At 42.8% G+C, this 11421-nt stretch overlaps 1 protein-coding gene across 3 annotated transcripts in view; it reads right to left on the bottom strand.

The window, feature by feature from the left end:
• Positions 1–76: 76 nt before the first annotated feature.
• The window catches only part of RASSF5 (Ras association domain family member 5), a 98432-nt gene continuing 87087 nt past the window's right edge, over positions 77–11421 (bottom strand). For all 3 annotated transcript variants that reach the window (XM_060277129.1, XM_035123671.2, XM_035123670.2), the window contains 4 exons: positions 6272–6394; positions 3682–3979; positions 2448–2563; positions 77–254 (listed from right to left, as the gene is read on the bottom strand). In XM_060277129.1, coding sequence (XP_060133112.1) covers positions 102–254; positions 2448–2563; positions 3682–3979; positions 6272–6394 — 690 coding nt within the window. In that variant the 3' untranslated portion in view covers positions 77–101. The remainder of the gene's footprint in view (positions 255–2447; positions 2564–3681; positions 3980–6271; positions 6395–11421) is intronic.

Here is an 11421-nt window from a genome sequence, read left to right as displayed (position 1 = left end):
TGAGGAAAAAAAGGTTTTGCTTGGGTGGGGTTTCTTTCCATTTTTAAATATATATATTTTTTGAAATTTAGTTTATCCCTAGCCACACTTCCAAGTTTGGGTTATCCAGGCTTCCCATTTGCTTCTTTCAAGGCCTCCTGCAGTCTTTGTTTAAACCGGTCATACTTTTTCTGCACTTGCTGGATTTTCTCTTTTTCTTCCCTTTCTAGTATCACCAGGAAATTTTGTAGCTCTGGAATAGAGAAGTCATCCCACTGTGGAGAAAAAGCACACACACACAAACTTTAGATTGGCAGACAGAAAATACACATTTATCCCAAGTCTGTGGGTAGATACTAGATGTGACCTGACTAACTGACATGATTTTCTGCAGGAAAACCCCACAAAGTAACTCATCCTCCCCAGTCTTTCATTTTACCTCATTTACTACACTGAAACCTTCAGACCCAGAAAGCAGAAGCCTCCCACAGGAAAAATTACAGCCCCTATATAATTTTCCCAACTTGGCTTTACACCACAAAAAAAAGAGTTCCAAAATGCTTAAGGGGTGGCTTTCTAGAATAGAGTTTGCTAGGTTTTATCGATCGCCCTTTAATTCAATAGCTGCAGTTCAAAAAGGTTCAGACAGTGGCCCAGTTCATGCAATCAATTCCTCACTTAATAAGCCACACTATGCACTAACTGCTTGTGGGTGCTCAAGACCCTTGCTTTTCCTTTCCTGTAGTTTAATATCCTGGCTTCCTTATAAGACATTAATCATAGCTTCCCCTTACATGGCAGCCCTGAAGTGATGGTTAAGAGCTGAATCCTGACTTGTTTTGCTGCTCCCTTGCAGGGAGGATCGAAGGGGCTATCTGGAGGTGAACAGCGCTTGTTCATATCCTGATTTACTAAGCCAGGTGGTGGTATAAAATAAAAAAAATCCAGGTGCCCAAACTTTGCAATTCGCACAGTTCAAAGGGTGAATTCTCCAAAGATTTCTCTAAAAAATAAAACCCAAGTTCAAAGAATGGGTTGGGGAATCATTCTGTAAGCACAGCAGTTCAAGGCAAAAATCCCAAGCGATGGTTGTTTCCCTTTCAAAGATACCACCCAATCCAGTTGTTCAGCTTTGGAGTATAAAAAGTGGTTTGGGGCTTCAGTGACAGCATGTTTTGAACTAGAGACACGGGGAAATAAAGTAAAAAAGGAGCAATCCATATATGCACCCCTTTGAATCACAGTCACCATCCAGAGATGGAGTGAAATGTGTAAATACATGAGATTCTTGAGGTGTCAGATTACTATGACCCTGAGAAAAAACCCATTCTGTGCGTGAATTTCAACATTTTCTATTACCAATGTGCTCTGTAAGAGCTGGGTCTACAGAACACGATGCTCTCAGGCAGAAATGGGGAACCTGTGGGCCTTGAGATAAGCATTGCCTGATCATTGTCTGGCTTGCCAGGACTGATGGGAGTTGGGACTCCCAACAACAGCCACAGGTTCCCCTTTCTTGCCATAAGAGGAAGAATGAAGAGAGAAGGTAACTCTTTAAGGTGTTAAAGACCTGGGGCGTCCAGTCAGATCAGGTTTCTAAGCAAGTGTACTTTACTGGGAATCCTTGCTCCTCCAAGAACTTCCATTTTGCCAGCAAACTGTATTTTGAAAAGCAGCTTATGGCAGTTCTGGAAGGCATGCCTACTCTTAATTTAGAAGTTGTTTCTTGTGCTCAACAGAAAAAGGAGATGGTATAATTCCATACTTTAGCTCAGGCCTCTAGTTTAAAAACACATTGGAATTATCTGCTTGCTATATTACTGTCCCCGTGCAACCAGACCAGGCATCCCCAAACTTTGGCCCTCCAGATGTTTTGGACTACAATTCCCATCTTCCCTGACCACTGGTCCTGTTAGCTAGAGATCATGGGAATTGTAGGCCAAAACATCTGGAGGGCCGCAGTTTGGGGATGCCTGATACAGATGATGTGAGGGTTGGGTGAGAGTGGAGAAAGCATGCATTTAGGTAATCCATGGATGCAAATGACTAACCTGCAATATTGCACCAAGCTCATCTACCTTTTGAAGATTAACCATATGCTCCCTGTTCCTAAACTTTAAAAACAAGCACTTTAAGTATTATGGTTCAGAACTCTGCAAAGAGGCTGACTTGTTACAGGTACAATCAAACTTTAAAGAAAGCCAAGTGTAAACAATAAAGAAAGGGGAATTAAATGTAGCCTTAAAAGAATTGGCTCAAGGAGCCTTTTATTTGCCTCTATTCCTTCCGTTTTCAAATGCTGGCACCGAATAATCCGTATCATGAGTAACAAGGCAGGGGAACCACAAGAGCAGGGAGTGTGCTTTTTCCACCCACTGCAAATGGCTGCTTGTGTGATGTGACTGCCTGCTTTCTGAGAGCAGAACGTGTTTGTGCAGGTTCGAAAGGCAAGCAGCTTCCAGACTTACCTCAACTTCCCCTGTTTCGTTTTCCTTCAACACAAAACTGAGAATGTCTGTGTCAGGACCTGCTAGTAGCCGGAGGTACAAAGGGTACTCTGTTACCGAGAGCTTCTGGGATAGAACTGCAGAGGGGACAAAAACATGAGAGAATCACCTGAGGCCTTTGAAAAGGAGGGCACATATTTCAACTATATATATAAAAAGCCCTCCCACACCTCTCCATGTTTTGAAGGCCCACAGAATGTCAAGGAGAGGACAGAAAGGGAAAAAAAAGGCTGCAGCACCCAAGTGATGTTTTGCAGTTCTTTCCCCCCTTTCCCAAAGGAGTGGCTAGCTGTGAACCACTACAGTATTTCATAAACATTTATTTTAAATTCTTCAGAACTGAGGGTTAGCGCCAGCCATTTACAGTATATCCCTCAAGGAAATCTGTAATAGGGCGGATTAGTAACACTTCCAGTTGGCTCCAAGACACACTACAAGCACCCAGTTGTATCCAATTGAGTCATAATTTCTCCATAGCCTTCTACTGCAACTACCTGGGACCATTCTGTAAAAGTGGGGGGGAAGAGTACTCTAAGCACAAATGGGGCTTACAGAGCAACCTTCCTCAAACTCTGTCCTCCAGATAGTTTAGACTACACAACTCAATGGTTGGGGTAGTGGAAGTTGCAGCCCAGAACACATGGATCTCACCAGATCTGGGGAGGCTGCTCTGGACTTTACCATTGAAACAAAGAGATAGAAACAGGCTAGCATCGTCTTCATCATTTTATTTGTATGCCGCCTTCCCATAGTTAAAACTATGCTTAAGGCAGCTTACAACATAAACAGATTTACAGAATTACAAACATAACAAATGTAGCTGCCCAGAGTGGCTGGGGAAGCCCAGCCAGATGGGCAGGGTATAAATAATAAATTATTATAGCTATAAACCAGAAATGAAACACATGAAAGAGTGTACAACCAAACTGAACGACTTCCATATAAAGCATATGATCTAAAGATACAATAAAAATTAGTATCAACTGCAGCAACAAAAAAAACCTCCTAAACAAACCCCAACTCAAGCATCTGTTCAGCAGCCTCAGCTTTTGTTGCTGGAGTGAGTCAGGGCCCTGCCCTCCCAGGCCAGGTGGGAGAAGGTGGAGCGCAGGACTCGGCCAAGAAGCAAGAAGCTCTTCTTTGAAGCCCTATCACATTATTGTTATTACTGTCTCAAAAGGGAACACTATCTCACCTTGACCATCTTTCTGCATCTGCTTGAAAAGTGCAAATTTCTGTGGGTTGTCCACCACCATAAATTTCTTCAGAAGTCCTTGGATCACCTCACTCACGGTGGTGCTGCTGCTGATGTGCAACTGTTTGATGGCATCCAGTGGCAGGTAGAAGGATGTTCTCTTCTCTGTCATGTTGGCCATGTTGACCTCCTTGAGGGCATCGTAGATGGACTGCGGCCTGATCCCTGCTGGCACCGTCACAGGCCGGCGAAGTTTCAGGTGAACTTTGATGAAGCCTGTGTAAGTGCCATCATCATTCTGATGAAATTAAAATGAAGATTGAAAAGATGTTAAAAAGCAGGGTTGGTGGCATTTATTTTGTTTGCTGAATTTCTTGAAATATGGGACACAGAAATTATTTCCATAAAAGCAAACAGAAAGCTTTCAGAGCTATTCACTGACTATTGACAGAAGCAACTGAATGGGATGGGGGAAACATTCAGTACTGATGGGCTGAGCCAGTGCAATCACTCTGAATGCTCACTTCCCTCAGGCAAAAGCACACATAAGCTGTGTTTGCATGTAACTCCAAACCATGGTTTAGTGTTAAGTTGACAACCCTGGTTAAGTCCAAGTGAAAAGTTGGGCTCTCCTCTGCCTGCACATCTAGGAATAGGAGTTTGTCAGAGATGAGTTTTATTTTAAAGGATGTAGGCTTAGTGTTACATGTGAAGCAGGGAACCTGGTTTAAAACAAAACATTTGTTTAATATGCTCTTTTCTTAGCCCAGGGTTTGACGCTATGAAACCTACAAGAAGTTTAGCATTTTGTGCAAATGAAGACAGACTCTAGATTGAGGAGAAGGGTACATGTAGGGTCTAGAGACCAGAGGAGCATGAAAGAAGTGAGACAAATGGGGTGAACCAAGGAGTACAGAAGGGTTGGAGAGCCTATGGACTTTTAGATGCTGCTGAACTACAATTCTCATCATCCTGGGGGAGCCACAGTTTCTCCCCAACCTTGAATATAGGGTTGTTAAGTCTTCTGACTTTATTGTTTTAAATTCTGCCACTTATGGCTTCTATTATTCCTGCAGTCATGTGACCTGACAAATGGAGCAACAAGGGCCAAGAAACAGGATGGTAAACGACAAGAGTGAGCATCACTTACTGACTTGCACTAGCAATGACTCCTAGCCATTCTCTTGGGGCATTTTAAGCCACAAGCAAGGCTTAGCAAGGCAAAGTCATTGTTGAAAGACTCACGGGCCAACATGAGTTGGGTGAAAAAGCCACCCCCTTTCCTTTGTCTGAATTCTGAAGGCGCCTTCTCTTTGTGTATCTGCAGAGTTTAGGCTGTCGTTTCTCCAGATGAGCACATAACCAAGAATGCCAACTGAAAGCAAATTATCAAAGGTCCTGGTACCTTGGATGGTACATTTCCTGTAATGGAAAAAATGAACACTTCTGCTTCCATATATATGGGCATGAGATATGGCGCAGCTGCTAAACCACAGTGGGAGGTGGCTGGGTTGTGTTAATCTTGATTCATCTGGGCTAGAACAAGAGAGCTATTTGTGGAAAATCATTTGCTGTAGTGGCTACAGAATGCTTCAGTTGAAGATTCAAAATTAGCTACAGAACAGTTTTGCCCAGCTGCTCTATGGCTCACACCAATTACACCGCAGCTTCACAAAATAAGTGACACTCCCCCTTCTTCCCTGGCAAGTGGGGCAGGGATGATGACACCATTTTGTGGTTCAACTCAGTGGCCGAAATGCCTTGGGCTGGCCCCAACTCCTATGCACCCTCAAAAATCTGCTCCCTAAGTTGTTGTTTTGATACGAAAGATGGTCCACCAAAAGACTGAACAGATTGATGGCAGCAGCTGTACTGCTCAGGATGTTATATATCCGTTTGGCCGGGATGTTACTTCAGCTTTGCTATATTGATCAGTTCCGGTAAGCACAGCAGCATCCATGAAGTAATGTACAATCTAAACGCAATCATGCACATCGACCAACACGGTGTGAGAGGAATTGACACAGACTGGAGCCCAAGTACTCTACCTCTGAAAAGCAGAGTTGTGATAAGCGTGAATGCTGCTTCTTTTTTCCATCTACTCCTTGTGAAGCCCTGGTCCATTCTTAATGAACTTATTGATTATGAATGAATGAGCTATGCTGTACTCTCATAATAAGACTACCCAAAAGATAGGGAAGGATAGTGGTAAAAATCAATACTTTTTATATTTTGTCTTGGTGGTCAGCTATATAAAGCACCTGCACTTCAGCTGTGGATGAGATCCTCCCCACACATTGCCGCAGGAGTTAGGTGGCCACCCCAGTCGGGGAAACGCCCACTCTCAGAAGTCAGGGTTTCATTTGTTGTATGTGTTATTGGTGAACAAAAAAAAAGTGTACATTTCCCCGATGAGTACAAGGGCCATGGGGTGGAGATTGGTTCACCTTTGAACTTAGGCATATCTCCGCTACAACTGCCATGGGGGGGAACGGGGACCAGCTTCAATATACTGTTTTGTAGCTTGCATGACAAGAACCTACACTACTGTCCTAAAAGTAACAAGTAACACAGAAAATGCAGTACATACCAGCTTCATCAGCAAGCAGTTGTTGACTTTTGAGTTGTAATTATCAATCTTCTCCTTCAACTCTTGGACAGTAGGAGCTTTAGGTTTTTCTTCTTCTTTTTCTTCCACTGGTTTTGTTACATTCTAGAACAGCAACAAAAAGGAACACTTCAGTTGGCTCATGCAGCTTTTGACATTATCCTACGACATCCCGCTTCATTTTGTATGTTTTATTCTTATTTGTTGCTTTTTAAAATTAAATTCATATCCTGCCCACCCCTCCCAAAGGAACCCAGGATGGCAAGCAATAAAGCAACATTAATCATTTCTAAAATGCCTAAGCTTCGTTAAGTTCAATCAACAGGTTAAAAGTAAGATATGCACATGAATGGGAACTCCTTCCCCAGGTGCTAACCAAAAAGAAGAGAATGAGGGGAGAGAATGACCTTGGTTGTTAGGGGTGGGTATGTTCACTGTACGAAATCCCTTCCAATTTCTCTACCAATGGAAGTACAGTTCAGTACTTAAGTTACTTTTGCAAAGCTGTTTAAAAAAAATTCTGCATGTCACTCAAACTTCAGTGTTTAATTTGTTGGCTGATGGGTTGCTGATGTTTTTGCAGAATTTTGAAAGGGGGGGCAAAGGACGTTGCCATACAATCTCTTGAACGAACACAAACACATTGATATGTAGTTACCCAATGAACATACTGACCTCCCTCCCATCCCAAACCAGAACTTTCTATGACATATGATACATTGCATTTCTTGTTAGAAAAGTGGTCCAGGGTACAGAAATGCCTTCTGAGCCTCCACCTCTATTGGGGCACCTAAACAGGACACCAGAGCATGTGATATATTCCCAAAGCAGTTGGAGAAGCAGCACACCATTCCCTCAGCATAGTGTTCAGCATCTTTCATGGAGGATATGCCAATCAATGTCAATTAGTCATTATAGCTAAGCGGAGCCTCCACATCCTGACTCTATGTATCGCTGAATACCAGATGCTGAGAAACAACAGTGGGACAGGGCTCCCCAAAGGCATCTTCTGAGGAACACTCGCTTATTCTGGTGGGACTCTTCTGAACAGTTAAACAGAATGGTTCTTAGTGCGACATTCTGGTTTTATCTAGCCTGTAAGGACCATTATCCCACCGAGCCATTTACTGTGACATTATAGTCTTATACGATACATGGGATGTTGCTATTTGAGCAGTCGATAACAGCAGGATTATTGTTGCAGTTCTGATAAGTGGACATTTCAGTGATACATTGGTTCAACCTGCTCTGGGATCTTGCCTATTTCAGACCAAATGGGAAAAGCAGAAAACCAACAGAGATGTTGCTCATAGCCTTTTTCAGAGGCCCCCAGGTGGTTTCTGCCCAGCACACCTTTCCTGTACATTTTACACTGTTAAATGTATCTATCTGTGGCACGGGAGGACTTAGCAGACCTGCTTAGCAGCAGAAATTAAATCCAGAGGGCTTGTAAGACTTGTTCCATGTGTATAATACTCAACAGAAGACACACACACCCCGAGTGGGTGGGAGAATCTGATTGCAAGGGGAAGGGAACTGGCACTGTTCAAGGCAGAAAGGGTACCAGACTGTTTTAACTGGAAAAGACCAAAATAAGAACCAAATAAGTGAAATGAGTTAGAGTAGCCAACATAGCTGCCAAGTTATCCCTTTTTTTAAGGGATTTTCCCTTATGCTGAATAGGCTTCCTCGCGAGAAAAGGGAAAACTTGGCAGCTATGGTAGCCAAGTATGCTAATTTACAGAGCAGAGTCTTTGATTTGCTGAGTTTCGTTTAATGATAAAGAACACAAGAAAGGAGAGCAGGTGCTCCAAAGGTCCCCTTCACTAGTTAACACCAAGACAGCGGGTGAAGGATGATGCAGGTCACCTACACTTCACACTATGGTGAGCTGCATTTTATTTCTATTTAAGTTACAATGATAACATCTAAATTTGCTTGCATATATACAAATTTGCACGTTATGCAAGTCAGTGTCCTTTATTTTGGTGATCTCATTCCTATGGGGCGATGCCTAAGTTGCCACCTGAGCTTGCATAGGGGAAATATATTCCCCAGAGGTGAGTAAAACACATAGTCAGGTTTTGTTTTTGTTTTTTAAAAAGAAGATACTTCACTGCATTTGATGTAAAAGCAGCATTGCTAAGACTTCTCAAGCAACACCATATAGAACTCAGCCTTTCAAACACAAAGTGAGAGCCCCCACTGTCAATGATGGAAGCCACAGAAATATTCTTCACAGAATGTGAGTAGTGTTGGGCAAGGCTAGCCCAAGATACTTTGCTGCCTGTGCCCAAAAATATGATGGCATGTCCACGCCCATTCCATGTACAGAAGCTGACTGAACTGGCAGTAGAATTTTACTTCAATGGTGATGAAGGGATGGTACATGGACAGCAGGATAGTTTAGGGGTGGAGGACAGGCCATTGGGCACACACAGCTCTGTCCTCCAAAGAGGGGAATGACCAAGGGGCTGCCAAGATTGTCATGCAGCAACTACCACCTGAAGAGGGTGCCTCACTTTGCCTAATGATAGGGCTGGCCCTGCAGTTGGGTAGAGTACCCACTCTATTTGGATTTTAGCACAGATTCTTAGAACCGTGAGCCAAACTACTACAGTAGAGACAAGTCTGATGAGCTTTTACTACAGAAACCCCTCTTAAGCTTGTAGCCATGGGCATCTCCGGACTCTGGATGAGGTAGTAATTTTGTGCTTTGTTTCATTTGGTTTGCAGGACACATGAGCACTGCAGAAATTAAGATCATTCATTTCACAGAAGGATTGATAATTTTTATCACCATGCAGTTTATCAGAGAAATTGCAGATAGTCATTTCTCCCAGCAGTGATAGTGCTTTTGGATGGGAGGCACAGCAAACCTGATAACCCCAGTCCGCCCAGGAAGTATGCTCATCGTAGCTGCTGCAAACAGTCTAGCACAAGAGTAGTTCATGTGGTGCCCTCCAAATGCTGCTCAACTGCAATCCCCCCACTCCCTGATCTTTAGGCCATGATGCTGGGACTGGTGGGCACTGGAGTCCAACAACATCTAGAGGGCAGAACATTGGCCACCACACATCTAAGTGTAATCACTGTAGATAGCAGAGCAACTGTGGTACAAAACAATATTATTATTGATACCTACCGGTAGTTGATTCCTCTGCATAAAACGTACAATACCATTTTATAGTTTAATTGTTGTTAGCTGCCCTGGTGGACACTAGAAGAGCAGGTTATAAATTTTAGCTTATTTTATCTTGTTTATTAAACAAACACATAAAAGCTAGAGACAATAAGTACTGTTATAGTTTGGGCGAAATCAATGCACAGAGAAGCTCTAGGGTCATAAGTCAATCAGTGGAAGACTAGGAAAAGAACTAATGATTCATGACCTCTAATTAGTGCAGCAATTTAAAAGCCCTGTTCTACCTGCAAGTTCATTTTTGCAACATAGGATGCAACTGAAAGCTACTAGTAACTTTAAACTCTGCAACCGTATTTAATAGATGAATGTGCATTCTCCATGCAAATAATACATGTACAATTATCTTCAGTTTCACACATCTCCCTGCCAATTGCAAAAATTGCAGGAAGTATTAACAACCTGCATGCTTCCTAAACAATCACTTTTCTCACAGTCACAAAAGGAATTAGATCAATGAATGTGTAACCTGAATGAGCAATTACTGCATGCAGGAAACACACAGAGAGGCAAAGGCTCTTTTCTCTCTCATTTCAATGTACGCTATTTTTAAAGGAAGCCAAATCAGAACATAGGGGAGGATTCCCATGTGGGACCTTATGTAAATCCACCCATTAATCTTTAGATGCAATCAAACACACCAGTAATCAAGACCTGTCACACTTCCAGGACACCAAAGAGAAATGCAATTAGGAGCTTTGGAGAATTTAGAAGGGAAATAAACAACTTTAGATACACAGTAGGGATATGAAGGTGAGTCATTAAATGAACAATGTGCAGAGTGTCACCAGAGTGATGGAACTGCAGGTGCTAAATAATCAAACTATTAATGCCTTTGATTTTTCCATCAATACTGGGGACAATGGCAGTCCATGAGGGTAAGTGGCCCAGCCTTACCTCCATTGAAATCTATAAACTCACACTGACTTACATGAGCTGGAGTGTAACCATCATAACCTGTTGAAAAACTAAGGCAAAAAGAGGGGAGAATGATTATCAAATCCTTTTAATGTCAGAGGCCTCCTGCCACAGGGGCCACTGACTGCCAGGGGACAGTTCCTAACAACTCTTCCCTGTGGGGATGCTGAATTGGGCAGGGCATAGACTACCAACCCATGATCTGCCAATGAAAACACTCCCAGCAGCCTCCCAGCAGCAACGTGAATGCCCAACTGTCTTGTCATGAATTCCATCCCTGGGACTTGGAAAGAAAAACACAGCTAGCCAGAGGAGGAGCACATAGCTGTGGGAGAAGGTAAACAGATGGGTTTTATCTTTAATAGATTACAGAATGGTTTCCTTGGACCTTTCTGGATTAGAACTCCCACATTTCCTGATCATTAGCATGCTGGGTGGGGCTGAGTTTGAGTCCAGAAACATTGGAAGGGTCACAGGTTAGCATCCCTGCTTTTACACTGACTGGGAGCGATTCACCAGGGTTTCACTCTGGTGTCTTTTCCAGACTCACCTGGATATGTGGCGGATTTAAATTGGGACTTTCTGCAGATAAAGCAGGTCCAAACACAAGAAGAAAGCACAAGAAGACCTAGCAGACCAACTTTCATTACTTGAGATGAAACAGAAGTCCACGATTCTACGGATGAGGGGCATTCCTGAGTCAGCAAATGAGCAAATAGAAGAAAAAATAATTAAGGAATTGTCAAAATGGTTGAGCGTCAATGAGGAGGAGTTATTGATGGATGTGGATAAGATCTACCGAATCAGATTAGACCGGTCAAAGAACATCAGAGGCCCCGGGGATTGCATGGTTTTTTTAACTCAATGTTACTCAGAGACAAAATACTGCAAAAGAAAAAACAAGAAAGTCTGATAATAGACGGGAAAATCATCTCTATATATAAAGAAATTCCCAAGAGGATTCGGCAGAAAAGACAGAATTATAAAGTATTGACGGATGCCCTATCGAAGC

The sequence above is a fragment of the Zootoca vivipara genome, chromosome 7 (assembly GCF_963506605.1).
Source record: "Zootoca vivipara chromosome 7, rZooViv1.1, whole genome shotgun sequence".
NCBI classification, from domain to species: domain Eukaryota; kingdom Metazoa; phylum Chordata; class Lepidosauria; order Squamata; family Lacertidae; genus Zootoca; species Zootoca vivipara.
Note: the sequence above shows the minus strand (reverse complement) of the source record. Positions and strands in the feature narration are given on the sequence as shown.